Here is a 20529-nt window from a genome sequence, read left to right as displayed (position 1 = left end):
TATTTTCCAGAGTTAAAAAAAGGATATGCCTTGTTTAGAAACTAATTGGCATTTGGAAAGAGAGTATTTTACTTCAAATCGAAAGGCTGGGTGGGTCCCAAGGATGGAGCAATGAGTGTTGACAATGCTTGTCCAGGGACTTGGGGAGAAGGCACCCAACTGGGAAACTCAGTCCTTTGATTCCTGCAAGGATGGGGACGCCAGGTATAGCCAGCCCGTGTCTGTCCATCCTGGGCTGGGTCCTGGCCATGGGATTCTAGCTGGACCCTCTACATGAGCCCGACCTGGAAGATGTTTGTGTGGTAGGGTTTGTGCGCTATTCTCTTAGCGACCAACGTTCTCACCATCCTTGGAGATTGCTTATAATCCCCAATGCTGGTCTGCTTTCCTCCTCCTTGAAAGGAGTTTGATTCTCCTTGTGCACATTGCATATTCTAGAGTGTCCCTGTCAGCGTCGGCTCTCTCCTCTTAGCTCATGCATTTCATCTCTATCTTCCAGTGTCTGAGGAGGGCTTGGGTGTGTGTGGGGGGGGGGGGGGTGGCTGACATCCGGGTCTCCACCCCTGCAGACAAGGTCAACCCAGAGGCCCGGCAGGATGGTCTTCTGTAAATAAAAGGCTAAAATAATGCTCTTTGATTTCACAGCCTCCGAGCAAAATGCTGTCCAGCATCCTGGGAAAGAGCAACCTTCAGTTTGCAGGGATGAGCATCTCTCTGACCATCTCCACCGCCAGTCTGAACCTGCGGACGCCTGACTCCAAACAGGTGTGTGGTTACTCAGGCCTTCCTGCCCTCCAAGAGCCCCATCTGCGGGTCCTCCGATGGCTTCCTGCTTGTAGCTTCACCAGACCCACATAGAACATGTTTGTGTGAAATCTTGACAAGGCAATGAATTTTGACCACTTTGAGAAGTCACCAAGAGAATGGTGGGTGACATTGGTTCTCTTTAATTTGGCTATAAGTAACTGTTTGTTGTTGTTGTTTTTGAAAGACAGTGGAAGAAATTGTTGCTTTCATTTGCAATGTGAAAACAGGTGATGTATGTGCAAAAGTCTCTTGATGTCCTAGCCCTTTATAACCACGTTTTCTTGGATTTTATAGATGACATTTTTTTTTTAATCAACTGTGAAGTGGCTAGCCTATGATGGTCTGATTGACAGTAGTGTTTCTTCCTTAGTGGTTTGTTATTTTGGAGCATCTTAGTTCATAGTGTTGCAGGGCTGACAAGATGTGGCATATCCATGGCGCAAACAGAATGGATGAATTCAGAGCTGAGCAGCGCAGCACAGCCATGTTTATTAAGGCTAATTCCATTTAGGACGATTGTGTTCCTGGGCAGTGTCTGTCTTTGATGTTTCTCTGATCTATCATAAGTTTCTTCAGTTGGAAAAATGAGTAGTGGTCCTGGTTACCAACAGGAGATTCTGGAGGTCAGATGAGGTGGAGGGGGAAATGTTTGTGGAGTAGGAAAGCAGATGTGGACTCGACATTTTATTTTATCAACTTTGAAGTGGCTGGCCTGTCATGGTTTAAGTGACAGCAATGTTTCTGCCTCCCCTGCCCCGCTAAGCCTCCAGTGTTTGCAGGGTGAGCTGGAAATTGAATGTGACCTCTGCACAAAACACTCCAATTCTGGTGTTCCTACTCATAGTTCTGTTTACTGGCCTCCCCAGCCTCAGGTGGACTCAGCAGCATCCTCAGCTTCATTTATTCCTCCAATTCCTACCCTAGAGGTAGAAAAAATTCTAGATTCAGCATAGACATGAGAAGCCACACCCAGGCTTTGTTTGGGCATAACTGGATGCCACTCTCGCTCCTGAGTCTTTTTACATTCCCTGTGCTGAGGATTGGGTAATTAGCCCTGGAGGCTGCGGCTGAAGCTTGTTGGGGAGGCTCCACCTTTGCCTGAGCTGTTTCTGGAGGCTGGTCCACTCAGCCCTGCATCCCATCTACACTCATACCCTTCACCTTCTCTACTCCTAGTGGGCTTTTGTTTCCAGGAATGTTCAGACTATACCCTCAATTCTATGGGAGCTTCTCCCTCCATTTACCTCCTTCCCCACCTCAATAAAATAAAAGAGGCTGCTACTGCTGCCGTTGGCGCTGCTCCATCTGTTGGATTTGTCTGTTTCCTATCTTCTGGCCCCTAGGTTGGGTGGGTGGGCTCCAGACACCCAGGTGTTGCCCACTCAGATGACAAAGTGCAGTCTGTGGTGGGTTAAGCAGAGGCAAAGCCCATGACTCTGGACTCCCTTCCAGTTGACTTTGATTATCAAATGCAGCAAATTGAGGACAGTGTAGTGAGATCCTTCCTCCTCTGTCCAGAGAGAGCAGACAGGCAGTACCCCACTCTCCCGAGTTCCAAGAAGAAGAATGGAGATAAAGCCCTCAGAGTGGAAGCACAGGCTATATCTATTAGAGTCAATTAACTCTAATTTTCTTTCTCCTCTTTTCAATTTTTCTGTTACTCTAGGGAGTTAGATTCAGTCACACAATAATGATCATGCATCATGTTGATCAAATATGACTTTTACTTTCCCCCTGCTAAATCTTACCTTCCAATTTAATTTCTAAACCCCAGTTTTAGAGCTGTGTCATAAGCAAAAAATTAAGTACACAGAAGCTAATCATGCAGAATTCAAAACTTTGGCAGTCCTAGCTATCTCCTCACCATTCCTTCTACCTGTGGTCCGAGGGAAGGATTCTAGGGTGATTATTACTAGCTTGGGTCACCTGGGGCTTGGGTACAGGTTACTTAGCCAGCCTCACTGTCCTATGGTAACTTATATGTTCATATTTTTCCTATATCCTGAAGTTTTGCAATTGGCAAAAACGAAAGTAGGCATTTAAAAGTAAATATCTGATATAATTTGATTATATTTCGAGTTTTACAGGAGCACGTTTGGCAAGATCCCTCAGATGGCACAAATGTAGCAGTGTAAATTCTACCTGCGCCCTTGAGGACAAGGGCCTGAGGGACTGTGCAGAAACAAACCTGCTGTGTTGGGCTGGAGATGAGAGCTCTTTCCCCACCCTCAGAAATGTACTTCAATGTCATTGCATTGTCTTATAAAGATAAAAATAGCATTGAAGACTTATGTAGCTTTTTAAATTTAGGGCAGCTTCTAATTTATTTAGTGTCTACTAAATTCCACAGTATGCTGCGGTTTATAAAGCTAATGGAAATTTCTCATTTTAAAATTAACTTGGAATGTCCTCTTTGGTTTTTAAGTTGATAAATTACGAGCGTGCTCTAGATAGCACCGACTCTTAATCTTTGTTTCTGGCTTTCTCATTTGTATGTGCACAGTACAAACAGCATGAAGACAGAGGGATGGGCCACTCCTCCCATCCTAGCTGTGGGATCTGTGATGGGGGTCCTGGTGTTTTTGGAAACAGCAACCCTAAATTGCAATGTTTTGGTGTGCATGTGTGACTTTTTCCTTCTCAAGGTGTGGTCCTTAAGACCCTGGCTGGCGGGTAGAGGCTGTTCCAACACAGGTCTTTGATTATCAGTTGAGTTACTTTGAGGAAGTCTTGTGGCCCTTGTGGCCCCAGCCACCTCACCTATCAAATGGAATTCTGATGTTCCACTCCACAGCTGCTGGGGGACTTAACGGAAGTCATTCAGACCAGCCAGCTAGACAGCAGCCATCTGGGTGTGAACGTTCATGAAAGATGATCTAGTGCCATTACTTTTACAGTTGCTCTTTTCATATGGGTACCAGTTTTCAGGAAAACTTGTCAATTTGGATCACCTGATAATTAAGGGTGGATTTTGCAGGATGCGGAAAGGGTGATAACAGCATGTGTCATTTCTTGTTTTGGGCCCGGCAGATCATAGCGAATCATCACATGCTGTCCATCTCCTTCGCCTCTGGGGGCGATCCGGTAAGTGCCCTTGGACTTGTTCCTCTTGTTCTTGTTGGGAATTTCCAAGAAGGGACCCTTACTTAAAGTGTGCCCCCATGACACTGTACAAAAGTTAATTGTGAGCCAACTACCTCCCCTCTCAAATTTTAGAAATTCTTCTTGACTGTCATTTCTTTGTGGGGAGGTAACCTTGACAAGGACCTGCTGTTCATTTTTATTTCACAGCCCAAAGTGGTCAGACATGCTGGAAGCTTTGGCCTTTTTAAGAGGTGACAGATGGCACCCTGCGCCAGTTTTCAGAGTTGCTGGGGTCCTCATTGCTCTCTGCTTTTTTTTTTCTCTCCCTGAGGTAGCTCTTGTGATTGGCGTGTTACTTCTTATCTTAATGCTGGGGATCCTGTCTGCAGCTCGCCCTGGGAGGGGAATTTTCCTGATGATCTTCCTACTTCCTTTACCTGGTAACCTTGTTATAGAACTGCTGCTGGCACAGTGGACGTCAGATCAATCAGGAGAGCCATTTCAGCTGCAGATTCTAGATGTTTCCGAAGGACAGAATAATAGGGACACAGATCTCAGTACAACCAAGAAGCAGTGATTCTCTTTGTCCAGTGGTGGTGGCTGTCAGGGGCAGGCATGGCTGGCATTGTCGGCTCTAGCCAGGACCAGTGTAACTGCTTTGAGAGTCTTGGGCCCCACTACTTTCCAGCACCCCACCTCAGACCCCGAGCCCAGGACACTTGGTGGCAGAAGGGATTGCCCACCCTGCACATGGATCTTTGCCCTTACAGCTTTGCTTAATTGACCAAGGATGACCAGAGCACAGTTCATCAGTGACATCCCATTAACTCTTGTTAATACTTAAAGTCTTGTTTTAAAAGTTCTCCCACAGTGGTTTCCTTTCTTTTCTCCTTTCTTTTTTTTCCTTCTTGCTGTGCCTTTGTTTCTTTCTAAATCCTGACAATTTCCCACAATTGATGTAACATGAAAGCCCTCATTGAGATGTGTGTTAGAACACGGAAGTCTTCCATAGAGACGCTCCCACACTGCATTTGTTAGGATCCTGTCTGTGTAAGTTTGTGTACCTACCTGTAAAGCACTCACAACACATATCTCGACCAGGATCCTTGCCTTTTTCTGGGTCTAAGTAATTGGCAGTGGTTGTCTAATTGCTTAACCAATATGATGCTTGGAACCATAATTTTCTTTTCCTTGTTTCCTTCCTTGTGCAGGGGACGAAAACATTTTCTAATGTAAATGTAACCCAGTTTAGAAAATTAAAGGACAGATATCTTACTTAACTGCATCAATAGCTTCCTTCAGGAACTTTTCTTAATTTTTGTCTTGATGATATTTTGAGTGGAGATACAAATATCCAAGATCCTGGAAAACCAGATTCAAATTGTCTTAAAATTATTTTATTCTCCAGGATGTACACATGATTATGGACTTTTTCTCTTCAAGTTTCCTTATAATTTTTTCATTTTAATAAATGGAACTATTTACTGATACTTAAAGTAATCCATAACTTTTATATTTGTTGTGTTTTTTTGTCTAATATAGAAAATGTCATGATCCCAGAGGACAGGAAAGCCTAGTTACTTTCCATTTTAACCAATCCAAATACTTTCCAAATACATGTTAGACAGTGCATGAGATCTCATTACAAATTGAATTGTAACCACAATTTAGCACATTATAATTATTGGTAGATAATTTAAATAAAACCAAGAATTCTAGGTTCTAGTCCTGATATTCCTGCTAAATCTATGTGTTATTTAGGAAAATGGTGGATAAACATCGAATGAGACAGACTGGAAAAACATTATTAACCCCTCTCCAAAAATAATAATAGTCACATAATAATTACAGTCTACTATGATAAGCAATGTTAAAATACCACCAAAAGAATTTTAGAGTAATGACCAGGTTCAGAGAGTCTAAGTACAGAATAGGTACTTTGCAGCCCCTTCTTTGGAACTTTGTATGCTCACTGGTAGTTGGGTGATGTCAAGAACATTGCTTGAATCCTAATACACTCTGGTACTATTCCAGAAAAAGATCAAGACTGGAATCAGAACAGCCATGTCCAGGCTGAGCACTGATCATCTGAGAGATACTTATCAGGTCTTCTTATTGGCCTTCCTCTCCCAACTTTGAGCCAGAGTAGAGTTTCTTAGACTAGAATGGAATTTTATTTTTAAAGTATTTCCTTGAATCTACCATTAGTGCTGACTCAAATTCGTTTGTTATCTGAATCTGTACAAAAATCCAAGAATAGATTTCTTATGTTTATACTTTTTATTGAACTCTAAACTCCAATCAAATTTGGAAGTTAAATACAAATAAACATTGTAAAGCCAGTGACATTCAAGTAACTTGAATTTATGGTGATGGACAAAGTTCACTGAAACTAAATCTGTGCTCCTGATGTGCTGCCAGACTCACTGCCATGGGCAGAAGCCGTTGAATTCAGTGTCTCCCTCCTGCCATCGGTGTAAGGATGACTTGATTCTTCTACTACTTTCTCCTATTCAAGCAAAATCTGCAGTTGTGCATCATTATGTCCAAATGTGACAGCAATTACTTCAAGTGGGACTTAAGGCATCTACTCTGACTGTTCTTTTCTTTCAAATTCTTTAAAAACCTGGCACCCTTAATGTTGGAAACCCAACTGCAATCTTGGCATTGAAATTGTATGCCAAAGGCAGTGAGAGTGGCATGTAAGTGTTCCTGGATATTATCAAATTAGGTTTTAAGATTATCATGGAAAGGAAAATATGAAATTGTAACCCCCAAACCTGGCAACGTCTCAAACACTGGAGAACACACCCTAGGGTTCTGTGGTCCTCAGTTTGAGCAACACTGATGCTAAGATGTTCTTAAGGGTTTCCCAAGGACCCTTCCAACACTCACATCTCTTGAAGCCAGGAAGAGTCTGATTATGAGCTGCAATCCATATATTTTTGCCAGTAGCTTCAGATCTTCACCAGATCCTCCTGGATAGAAGTGAGCAAAAGCCAATCCAACTGGCTTCTCTAGGCAGTCTGTGAAAATCCAATGAACAGAAAAAGGAAGTGGCTTCGATGAGCCTCACCCTGGAGAGTGGCCCAGGGTAACATTCCATTATCTCAACTTCTGCTGGAAGAGTTCCAGCTTGTGCAGGTGTGGTGGGTTGCTGTGAGATGCAGGGGGTGGTGTGTGGAAAGTGTCTGGTACCACCCACCACCTGGAGGTGGGTGCATACAAGGAAGGGACCCATGCCTGTTCCACACACACCTGCTCCCTTGTCCCTTCTCTCATCGCAGCATTTTCTAGAGTGTTGTTGAGAGATAAGGGATGTCCCTCTGCTCGTAGACAGTGACCGGAGGAGGTCACCATAGAGAACCCTGACAGGAGCTGACGACAGTAGGAACTGATCAATCAACTTGAAAGCCACCTCCCCTCCCCACTCTCTCTCTCTCTCTCTTTCCTGAGGAGTCTTGCTGTGTTGCCCAGGCTGGTCTCAAACTCATGATCCTCCTGCCTTAGCCTCCCCAGTAGCTGAATCACCTTGAAGCCCTTTGAAATAATAAGATTTGGTAATAGCTTCCAATGTGAGAGTACCATTACCAGTTACTCCACTGAGATTCTTTTTTTTTTTTTTTTTTTTTTTTGATGTTGAAAATACTGTCTCTGAAGAGAAGTGTTTTGGTTTTCAAGACTTAAGATGACAATTTCTCCTCCTATTACTTTTTTAGAAACTAGCAAAGCACATGGGTGCTTCAGTCTCTTTTTTTTTTTTTTTTTTTTTTGGCACTTGGGATTGAACCCAGGAGCACTTAACCACTGAGACACATCCCCAGTTCTTTTTACTTTTATTTTGAGACAGGGTCTTGCTAAGTTGCTGAGACTGGCCTTGAACTTGTGATCCTCCTGCCTCAGCCTCCCGAGCCGCTGAGATGACAGGTGTGAGCCATTGTACCTGGCTGCTTCAGTATACTTTTGAAGTCTTGTTTTTCTCTATGCATTGGTTTAAAAGGCAGGTGAGGAAAGTCTTATTTCACAAGGAAGGACAAGACTTCTAAATAGACCTTATATTTTAAAAATATCTTAAAGGAATAAAATTATTATTTATGTCCAAAAATAAAAGAACTATCTTGCCTGGTGTGGTGGTGCACACCTGTAATTCCAGTGTCTTTGGAGGCCAAGGCAGGAGGATCGCAACTACAAAGCCAGCCTCAGCAAAGATGAGGCCCTAAGCAATTCAATGAGACCCTGTCTCTAAATAAAATACAAAATAGGAGACTGGGGATTTGTCTCACGGGTCGAGTGCCCCTGAGTTCAATCCCTGGTACCAAAAAAAAAAAAAAAAAAAGAAGAAGAAAAGAAAAGAAAAGAACTATCTTATCTCAATCACCCAAGAGGGGATGTTTTCAATCAACTTTTGAACATCCTTCTACTCTGGTTTTCTTCTAGACCAGTCCTTCTCAGAGCATGGTCCCCAGCCCAGTTGCAGCTGTAACTTGTCAGAAATCCAGTTTTGGGGTCATACACCTGGCCCACCAGAGGGAAATTCCAGGTGTATGGTCTAGCAATCTGTTGTAGCAAGACTTGCAGGGGATTCTGACACTAAGTCAACTTTGAGGGTCCCGGGTATAGACATTGCTGAGAGCAGTGGTTCTCAGCTTAGGTTCACTTTGATATTATCTGGGGACTTTAAAAACTTCCTGATGCTCAAGGCTCACAACCATACCAGTTAAATTATCTGGGCAATAGGACTCCGGTATCAAAGCGTTGGAAGCTTCCCAGAAGCTCCAACATGCAGAGAAGCGGCACCTTGCATCTTTGCTACTCTAAATGTGAACGGGGACCAGTAGCATCAGCACCAGGAGGGTGTCTGGAAATGCAGAAGCTCAGGCCCTGCCTTGACAGGCTGAGTCAGAATCTGCATCACAAGAACCTGCCATGGTTGGGCTGTTGTGTAGCCAGTGTTTGATTCTTGTGTGATGGGTTGAGTCCTTCTCAGCTTGTGCTTGGTGTGCTGTACCCCTGTGGTGTTGCCTCTCCCTGTGATGAGTGATTCAGATATCTTGTTTTTCTTTAACAGGACACAACAGACTACGTTGCTTATGTAGCTAAGGACCTGTTAATCGCAGAGGTAAGTGATGCTTGACCCACATAATCGCTCATTTATGTACAGCCAGGCTTAACACTGTACCAGATGTTCCTCATTAGCTCAGTTCCTTTGCCAAAATGAACATGTGTCATATCGTATTATGAAGGATAATTGAGATTGCAATGGTAGCAGTGTCACCTGACTGATTTAGGAGCTCCTGGACTTGCTAAGCTTAAAACACACACCTGTGTCCAGATGGCTACAGTTGGCTACACCTGACTTATCACACTAGCACCTCCCGCCTGTGCTCTGGTAGTGACCCTGGTTACACTTTGAAAACACACACCTGTGTGTGCCCACGGATGATTAAGCCACCTGAGCTGCCTCTTATGCCCTGCCCAGCTCTGCAGCCCAGTGTCCAAGCTCAGGGTGCCGTCTCCTTATACCACTTTGAGCTCCTGGGTCTTACACAAAGCCTGGGAAAAGGGGGGAGGTTCATTTGCAATACCAAGACCCACTGGATGATAACACACTTGGGGGGGTGGGGCTGCCAATGCTGTGTGGCTCTTAAATGCTGGGCATCTCCTTGTGTGCCACAACCACAGCTGCAGTCGAAAGCTCATTGATGAGAACTACCACCACTGACATTTATAACAATGCAAACCACTTCCTTCCACTACCAGCTGGCCCCTCACTTCCTCCCGGCCCCTACCCCATGTACCAACTGCTGATTTTCCAGTTGGCTTGCCATCATTTTATAATTCATAACCACACTCATGTATTTTCTCCCATTTTAAAATTTCAATATGAATGAGATCTTAGCATTTTGTTTTCCACCCCCCTTGCAACCCTCTATCTTGGAAATATTTTCAAGACAACCCATATGGGCAGATGAATCCACAGTATGGAGACCTGCTCCCCAGGGACCCTGCAAGCTCTTCTGTTCTTTGGCATGATGTCTTATGACTCACGATTCCTCCTAAAGGGGTATTTGCAGAGCAAGGGGTTAGGCAGTTAATAGGGATCAGTGGCCCTTGCAAATGGAACCCTACACTGGCTGTGAAAATTTTCATTCCCATGTGTGTGTGTGAGGATAATTTTCCACCTGGGTCTTTTCTACCCCTGGGCTGATAAGCAGTGAATTGATCGGGTTGTCTTTCCTTTGAATGGTTTCTTGAGATTGAAGGGTACCAAGACTTTACCACCAGTAATAGCTATCGTCTCTCCCAGACAAGCTTGACCATCCATCACCAGAACTATCCTTTTGGTTAGGTGGGGGATAGGGGAACTTCTACAGGTGAGGTAATTCAGGTCAAATACAGATATCTTCCTATTTTATGATTGTCACATTGTCACTCCTGAACAGAGATGAGGTAATTACAAAGTTGTGAGGATAGAAGAAAAGGGACCCAGGTGGTCTTGATGAGCCTAGGGTGGTCCCCATGATGCCTTCCTTGCCAACATAATATTCTAGTCCACCATTTCTCAGGAGAGGCAGCTTTTCTATGATGATTGCAGATGGCCCGTATTTGTCTCAGGTGAGCAGGGTCACACCTATTATAGTCAGGACTGTCATCCAGACCAGTTGAACACAAACCCACTTTGCTAATTTAGATCTGGATCTAGAGAGTTCAAGTTAGCTTCACTCCCATGTCTGGTACTCAGCAGGGATGTTTAGAAGCTTGCATCAGCCTGTCCTTCTATGATGTGTGGAGTCCCAGGGCCTTTCCAGGTGGTGCCTCCATCTGTCAAGGAAGTATAGCTTCCTACATGGCAGCTCTGGGCTCTATGAGACCACAAGTGGAAACTTCTTGTGCTGAGAAAGGCAGCTGCACTTCTGCTGTATTTTATTGTTCAAAGCAACCACATGTAGCTCAGATTCGTGGAGAGTAGAACTACGCCCATTGTTATGGTTTGGATATGAGGTGTTCCCCAAAATCTGTGCTAATGGAGGAGGTAAAAGGATTCGATTACAAGAGTCATAACCAATTGGTGCATTCGTCTAGTTGATTGAGTGATCATTTGAATAGATTATTGGGTGGTAATTGCAGGCAGGTGTGGCCTGGCTGGTGGAAGTGGTGTCTCAGAGCATGCCTTTGGGGATTCTATCTTGTCCCTCTGGCTCTTCCTTCTTTCTCTCTCTGCTTTCTGGCTGCCAAGAGACAAGCATCTCTCCTTCACTGTGCTCTCTGCCTTGATATTCTGCCTCACCTAAGGCCAGAGCAATGGATTTGACCCACACTAGACTGAACCTCTGAAACTGTGAGACAAAATAAACTTCTTCCTCTAAGTGATTCTTGTCAGCTATCCCGGTCATGGTGACAAATGATGACTAACACACCTCCTCTTTGAGGACAGTCATATCAAGGAATTTGCAGCCACGATGATCTGTCGTACCTCTGTTTTGTCCACACCATTTCCGAGTCAGTGTGAATGGGGAGGAGGTCTAGCTGTATCCCTGTGGCCACCTTGCCATGAACATGAGTGCACACTGTCTGCCTCTGGCCCATCCCAATCTGTGTCCACCCAGCATTTCCTCCTCCTAGAAGGAGTCAGGGAAGGGCCTTTTCCAAACTTCTATCCTTCCTCCCTTAGGCCAAGTGGAAGCTTTAATTTACTATGAATGTCTCGACCATTAACAGTCAGATTAGTCAGAATTCTAGAAGTTCTTACTGAGACTCTCAAGTACCTTAGTCCTCATTCAGACAGCACTAGGTTCTGTGTGCTCCAGGAAGCCTTGAAGCTTTGTTGTTCCTTAGACTGCAAGCAGAGTCCTCAAGACTGCAAGGGGTATGGGCTGGGGAGATAGCTCAGCTGGTAGAGTGCTTGCCTTGCAAGCACAAGGCCCTGAGTTCAATTCCCAGTACAGAAAAAACAAACAAACAAACAAAAGACTGCAAGGGTTGTGACACTTTGGGGTTGCAGAAACCCTGCAGTGCTAGGTCATGGTGTCTTGCTGCTGTTACTGTTTGTTTCCATGATGATTCCTGCTTATGAATGTTTGCATGTTATTTTGGCTCATCTAGAAGTATTTAAAAATTTTTCATTAGGGCATAATAATATAAAAATCAAAGGATTTGTTGTGACATATTCATACTTGTACATGATAAATTTCATTCCCTAATATCTTCCTTGCCCCTCCTTCCTCTCTGCCTCTGATCCCTTCCTCTATCCTACTTGTGTTCTATTTTCATGAGATCCTGCTTTTAAAATTCTCTTGGCTTCTGCATATGAGAGAAAACATGACCCTCAACTTTTGAGTCTGGCTTATTTCACTTAACATGATCCTTTTTTAGTTCCATCCACTTTTCTGAAAGTGACATGATTTTGTTCTTCTTTATGGCTGAATAAAACTCCATCATGTATATATCCCACGTCATCTGTATCCATTGTTGACAGAAACCTAGGCTGGTTACATAACTTGGCTATTGTGAATTATGCTGCTATGACTTTAATTCATATATATATATATATATATAAATATAACACCATTCATATATATATATATATAAATATATATATGAATGGTGTTTATAGCTTTGATGTGAGGTGTCCCCTAAAGCTCATGTGTGAGACAATGTAAGAATTTTCAGAGGTGAGATGATTAGATTATGAGATATTACCTAATCAGTGTATAACTGTTTGATAGCTGTAGTCAGGTACGGTGTGGCTAGAGGAATTAGTCACTAGGGATGTGCCTTTGGGGTTATATTTTTTCCCTGGTGAGCAGAGCTCTCTCTGCTTCCTGGTTGCCTTATCCTGAGTTGTTCCTCTCTGCCACACCCTTCCACCATATATTCTGCCTTCGCTGGGTCCAGAGCATGGAGTTGGCTGTTCATGGACCTGACCAAAATAAACTTTTTCTCCTCTTTGCTGTAAGCCAAATAAACTTTTTCTCCTCTTTGTTGTTCCTCTCAGGTATTTTAGTTACAGCATTGAATAAGCTTACTGAATCAGAAATTGTTATAGAGAAGGGGGGTCATCCACTGCGAGTAACCTGACCATGTGATTCAGAAGCCTTTGAGGCTGGTTTGCAGGGGAGGGAGGATTTTGAAACGTATAGAGATGCAGGTTGAAAAGCTTTACAATGTTGTAAGCAGAGATTAATAGGTGATTCTGATGGGATCTCAAAGAATGCCAGTAGGACTGTGGACAGTAAAGATGGAGCTCATGAGGTTTCAGAGACAGAAGACTATATGGGAAACTGGATTAGAGGCTGATTGCATTACCAGTCTGACAAAGAAATTGTCTACATTTTCCCCATGTCTTGAGCCTTTCTGTGAAGCTGAATTTAAGGTGATGAATTAATTAATCTGGTGGAGGAAATTTCAAGGCAGCATAGAATTCAGGGGATTATAGCCAAGTTTATTGTGATAATCAGGAGCATAAAGCAAGCATAAGATTTGAAAAACTTGCAGTTTGACCAGAAAATTGTGAGTAAAAACAGAGCTTAGGAAGCTGTGGTTGTTAAAGAAGTTATAACCACTAAAGAGATGCTAAAGTAGTTTACTCAGATGCAGTAGGAAAGATGACTTGAGGGCATCTCAGGAATTTGCAAGACCATACCTATGTCAGGCTTGGAGGTATAAAACTAAAAATTCCTTTGAGAAGAGACCAGAGGTGGGGCCCTCTGATTGTACAGGGGGTGCCTGGGAATTTGTTTCACTGTACTCAGATACCCAGTCACTCAGAGGCTACTGCAGCCATGGTCCCAGGCTACATGGTCCTTGGCTACTGCTCAAGATGGCAGCAAACCTTAATGTCAACCACCTGGTCCTGGTTCTGCAGGAATGCAGGACACTGGAACTAGGTGGTCATGGAGACTTCACTGAGATTTCAGAGGAATGCCTGAGAGGCCAGGCAAAGAGTAGCAGGGTTGGAATCCCAGTAGGCAGCCCCTGAGAGAGCAACGCATAAGAAGGAAGTGGATGTTGCCGCAGACCTCCAAGCTTAAGAGATTGTCAGTCACATGGAATGAATGCTGAGGAAAGCTGCAGGAATCAAGCAAAGAGAAGCCCAGAAAGAGGTCATGTGGGCTGCCACCAACAAGGCTACAGTGCAGATCTACACAAGCCCTATGGTGAGAATATTATCATGCCATGTACTGTAGATACTGGATGTGGAGCTATAGACTTGTTTGTTCAGCTGAATTTTGGTCTTCCTTTGGTCCCAATCCCTTCTTTCTTACCCATATTTCTCTATTTTGAAACAGAAATATATGCTCTGTGCCTTTGTATCTTGGATATATGTAACTTGCTTTAGTTTTTACAAGGGCTACCTTGAGAGTTTATCTTGAGTCTTGGTGGAGACTTTGAACTTGTACTTTTGGGCAATCCTGGAACTGTTTAGGACTATGAGGAGTACTCTTGGAAATTATCTAAATGTATTTTTCATTGTGAAATGGGCATGAAGTCTGAGGCAGAATGTTCTGGTTTAGATATGAGGGGTGCCCCAAAAGCTTATGTGTGAGACAATGCAAGAAAACTTAGAGGGGAAATGAATTGAATTATCAGAGTCTTCAACTAATCAGTGATTAGTAATTAACTGGTTAGTAACTGTGGGCAGGTAGGGTGTGGCTGAAGGAGATGGATCATTGGGGGCAATGCCTTGTTGAGCTTTGTACTGTTGAGCTTAGGTATCTCTGCCTCCTGGTGCCATATCTTAAGCCACTTTTCTCCACCATCTTTCTACCATGTTCTGCCTCACCTTGGGCCCCAAAGAATGGAGTTGGTCATCTATGGACTGAGACTTCTGGAACTGTGAGCCCCAAAATAAACATTTCTACCCCTAAATTTGTTCTTGTCAGGTCTTGTGGTCACAGAAGTGAAAAAGCTGACTAAAATAGTCTGATTTTGGTCACTGTGACTGAAAAGACCTGAAACAATAACAACAATTTAGAGGAGGAAAAGTTTATTTTGGATTCACAGTTTCAGAGTTTAGTTCATGATTGGTCAACTCCATTGCTCCGTAGAATATCATGTAGAAGGATATGACTGAGGACTGGAAAAACAGAAGGAAAATGAGTCACCAGGGACAAAATATCAACCCCAAAGGCATATCCCCAGTGACCTCCTTCCTCCTTCCAGACTATTGCTGCCTATCTGTCTCTCCAAGTACAGTAGTTCTTTGAAATTATTAATCCATTAACGGATTAATTCACTGCTTAGGCTATAGATCTCGTACCTAATCATCTTACCCTCGGAACATTCCTGCATGAGTTTTCAGGGGGATACCTCATACCAAACCATACATAACAGGAGGTGCTACTTTGGAGATGTGACTAGCTATAGAACATTAGAGACTTGGGAAAGAACTCTCATTCTGAGATTGTCCTTGGCTAAACGAGGGACTCTACATCCTGAGTGACTGGATTTAGATCACAGTTGGATTCATATTTTCCTCTTCCTTTTTGATTGGTGATTGACTATACCCCTATTTGCTGAACAAGTATGTAAGATCATGTGAAAGAGTATCAAACAGGTAAAGGATTATCTCTCCTTCTCTCTCATCTATGAGAGAAATATGTATATTCCACCCCCAAGGCCTCACACATGGTAGGCAAGTGCTCTACAAACGAGCCACATCCCCAGGCCCTTGGATATTACTCTTGTGCTCACATCATTCGTATTTCTGGATCTTATTCAGGACTTAAAAAAACAACAATTTAGAATTCACCCCATTTTTCCATTTATTTTTGGGGGGATTGAACCCAGGGGTACTTTCCTAAGTCACATCCTCAGCCCTTTTATTTTTTTTTATTTTGAGTAAGGTTTTCATTAAGTTTCTAAGTGCCTTGCTCAGTTGCTTGGGCTGACCTCAAACTTGAGATTCTCCTGCCTCAGCTTCCAGATTTGCGAGGAATTACAGATGTGTACCATCATGCCCCCCATTTTCCCATTTTCATGTGAAAACGAAGCATCAGAACTAGGTGAAAAGACTGAATGGAAATCTTCAACTTTGATTATGTTATTAGTATAGCCCTGAGTAGATCCACTCCTTTTCAGGAAATTGGAATTCTCCGTCTCTTTTTTCTTTTATATTTGTTTTTAAACTACAACTTGTAAATATTTTAAATGTACAAAGTGATTTTCTTCAATAGCACTGGAGGTTGAACTCAGTGGCACTCGACCACTGAGCTACACCCCAGCCCTTTACAAATTTCATTGGTGCGACAAGGTCTTACTAAGTTTCCCAGGCTGCCCTGAAACGGTAGCCCTTCTGCCTCAGCCTCCCAAGTAGCTGAGATTACAGGGTGCACCACCTCACCTAGATTTAATGTGATATTTTGATGTAGGGTCAAATCTGACTACAGCCAAACAAAGTAATACATCCATCACCTTTATATGTGTGTGTGGTGAGAACTTAACATCTGCCTGCCTCAGAAATTCCAAGCATGCAATTTGTCACTATTAACTGTACATTAACTCCCCAGACTACTCATTCTACATAAATGTCACTATTTTTTTGTGGTCTATAGTTTTTTTCTTGGAGTGTCCTTACCTTGTTTTGATCATTAGGGTGATTCTGGCTTCATAGAATCAGTTTGAAATGTTCCCTCTCTTTTTATTTCACCAGAATAACTTGAGGAGCATAGGCCATTTTTCTTTACCGGTCTGGAAGAATTCTGCTGTATACCCATCTTGTCCTGAGATTTTCTTTGTTGGAATATTCTTATTAGAGCTTTAACCTCATTGCTTGTTATTGTGGCTTAGGTTTTCTATAGCCTCTTGGTGAAAACTTCTGTAGTTCATATGTGTCTAAAATTTATTCATTTATTAAAGTTTTCTAAGTTATTAGAAATATAAGTTTCAAAATAGTTTCCTAATGATCCTCTAGATTCCATTGATTGTCTGTTTTTAATATTCCTTTCACCTCTATTAATTTGACCTCTTCTCCTCTCTGTTAGTTTGAATACAGGTTTATTAATCTTGCTATCTGTTCAAAAAAACCAACTCTCCATTGGTCCATTCATTGTATTTTTAGTCTCTATTTCATTAACTTTGATTTTAGACTATATTTCTTTTCTTCTACTACATTTTGGGAATGGTTCATTCTTATTTTGCTAAGATATTGAGACATACCATTAGGTTATTTGGGATCTTTCTCATTTTTTACATAGGCATTTATAGATATAAAATTTCCTTTAAAATTGCTTTTACTGTATACCAAGATTGGTATGTTATATTTCTAAATTCTGGTTTGATTCTAAGAATTAAAAATTTCTCCCCTTATTTATTCAGTGACTCAGTCATGATTCAAAAGTGTATTGTTGAATCTCCATGTTTAATTTCTGTATTTTTCTTGCTGTTAATTTCTAACTTCATTCTATTACAATCTGATAACATGCAACAAATCACATCATCCTTTCTTTCATTTATGATGACTTGTTTTGTGGTCAAGATGTGTTCTATTTGGATAAAGTTCCAAGAGCAGCTGAGAAGAAAGTGTAGTTACATTGTGTTGGATGGAATATTCTATAGATGCCTGTAAGTCTATTTGATCCATAGTATGTTTTAATTCTGTAGTTGTTTTTGCTGATTTTATGTCTGGGTGACCTATTGGTGAAAGGTGTATTGAAATAACTGTTTTAATTGTATTGGGATTTGTCTGAGTCTTTTGTTAAATAGCATTTGGTTTTATATGATCAGGTGCACCTCTAAGTGGAGCATAAATATTGCTATCATTTCTTCTTGTTGGATTGTTCCCTTTACCTAATTTGGTTTTGAAGTCCACTTTGACAGATTGGAGCAGCCACTCCTGCTTGCTTTCAGGCTTTATTTGCATGGATCATCATTTTTGTCTTTTCACTTTAAGCCTGGTGGATGTCTTCATCTATGAGATGTGTTTCTTGCAGGCAACATATAGTTGGATCCAATTTTTTTTAATGAAACCTGACAATTTGTATTAATTGAGGTCTGAAACCATGTATACTCGGTGGTATTGTAGAGAGATAAGTATTATTTCCTGTCATTTTACTTATTTGCAGTGTGTACTTCAATCCTAATTCTCATTTGCTGATCTATTCTTCTAATGAGATTTATTCTTTCCTAAGCTCTCTTGGTGTGTAGAAACTCTTTTAAGTATCTCCTGCAATGCTAGATAAGTAGTCATGAATTCCTTTACGTTTACCTTGGAAGTTTTTATTTCTTCTTTGATTCTGAAGGATTGCTTTGCTGGATATAGCAATCTTGGTTGGCAGTCTTTTTCTTTCAGGACTCAGAATACATCAGTCCAAGTACTCCTGAACTTCAGACTTCCTTCAGAGAAATTTGCTGTTATTTTAAGTGATTTTCTTGAGATGTGACCTGGCTGTCACTCTTGTATCCTCTAAATTTCTTCATTCTTCTGGATTTTTATCATTGTAAGTATACTGTGTCATATGTCTTGTCTATTTAGGATTCCATATGCTTCCGGTATCTTGATGTATGACTCATTCAAAGTTTAGGAAGTATTCTACTATTATTTCACTGAATATGACGTCAATGACAATAACCTGCTTTCTACTGCTTGCTCACTGCTAATGAGTATTGTTTGATTTGTTAATAAGAACTCCAGAGTTCTTATATGTTCTGATCATAGTTTCTGTTTTAGTTAGCTCTGTGTTTCTATGACGAAAAGACCTGACAAGAACAATTTAGAGGAGGAAAAGTTCATTTTGGCTCATAGTTTTAGAGATTCAGTCCTTGGTTGGCCAACTCCATAGCTCTGGGCTCTAGGTGACACGAACATTATGATGGAAAGATGTGGCAGAGGGAAGCAACTCAAGACATGGCAACCAGAAAGCAGAGAGGGAGCTCCACTAACCAAGGACAAAATATAAACTCCAAGGCCACACCCCCAGTGACCTGCCTCCTCCAGCTACATCCTGCCTGCCTATAGTTACCAACCAGTTAATCCAGATAGCTGGATAAATCCACCAGTTAGGTCATGGTCTAATCATTTCACCTGAAAATTCTTGCATTCTCCACATGAGCTTTTGAGGGACACCTCAGATCTAAACCATCACAGATTCTTATTTTTTCTTTAATGCCCTCTGAATGTTTGAAGGCTGGCTATCTTATCCTCGAACTGAGATTCCATGTTTTCCTTGATAGAAATATTTTAGGAACTTTCAACTGAGTCTTTTATTTGTCTTATTATACCTTTCATTCCTAAGATTTCTGTTTGGTTCTTTTTAAGAATCTGTCTTTCTAGTGAAAGGCTCATTCAGATCCTGTTTTTTTTTTCCCCTCCTTTAATTTATTCCTTAGATCTTTTAAATTCATTAATCATACTTGAGATTTCATCTACTTCAGTATATGTGAATTCCATTATTGGGGAGTTCAGAACTTTCTGCACTGTTTCTTCTTCTATATGGAGATTTGCCCATCTGTTGGGGGCTGTGCCATGTTGGCGGCGCTGGGATGGCGCCTGATCACATCGGCAGTGAGGAGGTTAATTGACATAAGCACACTCAGGTGATTTTCTCCTCCACGCACACAATGTATGCGCATGTTGTTCTCGAGCACTAATTGCCTGCTCAGAGCGTCTCACCTAATCTTTGCGTAAGAGGCGTGGCCCTGCTCTCCGCGTCCTGGAGGTGATATAAGCGTAGGCAGAGCGAGACAGATGCAACAGCAGCCATTAGAAGTAGCCAGAGAAGAAGACACGCCAGAGCAGCCATTAGCAGCCAGAGGGAAAAACAGGCGTCAGTAGCTAGTAGGGACATACGCAACAGCAGCCATTAGCAGAAAAGCCAGAAGAAAGAACACAGCAGCGAGTAGGGGCAGCGGCGGAAGGCAGATCGCGGAACGGAGAACTGAGACGCATCACTAGGGCACCTTGGGTGGATGTACCCTTAGCTCACAGGATGCAGGACTTTAAGGTGTAGCGAAGTCTCTTCCTCTAAGCTCTAAGCAAAGCCTGTCTTTCAAAGTTTCTCTCTTAAGCAAAGTCTCTCTCTCTCTCCTCTCAAAGCAAGTAAACCTCATCTTCCTCTATCCTCTATAAACAAGCAAGAAAGCAGTGCACTAAAGAGAAAGATAGAAGTGCCTCAGTTTTCCACTCCACCACCCATAAGACCCGTGCAAGTTGTTGCTGCAGGCGGTGACAAATGTCCATGGATTTGGAACCGCAAAGAGCCAGCGACGCCCATCTGCTGGAATGTCTGTCTTTCCTGCTGTTATACAGAGGATTCATTAGTAAGCTGATTTCTTTACTGTGGTCCCCATGCCAGGTGTGTAGCCCCGTGTTGGGAGGACTGACTCAGTATGTCTGTTTCACTCAGTTCCTAACGTCCTTCTGAGAGGAGATGATGATCCCCATAACTGATTACTTGAGAGCAAACCATATACTGATTAACCATAAAAACTTACTTAAAATGTTCTATACCAGTCCACTAGTCCAGAAGTAGAAAAGGGGAGTAATACCCTAGAATGGGACAATAATTCGTTTTAAAGAAAGTAAAATTGATATTATACTATGTAGGACTTGAAATAAAATGAAGAAGGAGAAGAAGCATAATGAAAAAGAAGGGAAACAAACAGGGAAGGGGACAGAAGAGATGCAGAAGAAGAAAAAAT

The 20529-nt window shown here is 42.2% G+C and overlaps 2 protein-coding genes across 2 annotated transcripts in view; both read left to right on the top strand.

The window, feature by feature from the left end:
• SHC3 (SHC adaptor protein 3) overlaps window positions 1-20529 on the top strand; it is a 216723-nt gene that overhangs the window by 121851 nt on the left and 74343 nt on the right. The window lies entirely within an intron of this gene.
• The window catches only part of LOC306642596 (uncharacterized protein), a gene marked incomplete at its 3' end in the record, with an annotated part of 34855 nt that continues 14975 nt past the window's right edge, over window positions 650-20529 (top strand). The window contains exons 1-3 of the mRNA XM_079108390.1: window positions 650-765; window positions 3838-3891; window positions 8960-9010. Of these exons, the coding sequence (XP_078964516.1) occupies window positions 658-765; window positions 3838-3891; window positions 8960-9010 (213 nt within the window). The 5' untranslated portion in view covers window positions 650-657. The remainder of the gene's footprint in view (window positions 766-3837; window positions 3892-8959; window positions 9011-20529) is intronic.

This window comes from Sciurus vulgaris (genome assembly GCF_902686455.1).
Source record: "Sciurus vulgaris genome assembly, chromosome: 13".
NCBI classification, from domain to species: Eukaryota; Metazoa; Chordata; class Mammalia; order Rodentia; family Sciuridae; genus Sciurus; species Sciurus vulgaris.
The sequence above is the reverse complement of the archived record's forward strand: the minus strand, read 5'-3'. Positions and strand labels throughout refer to the sequence as shown.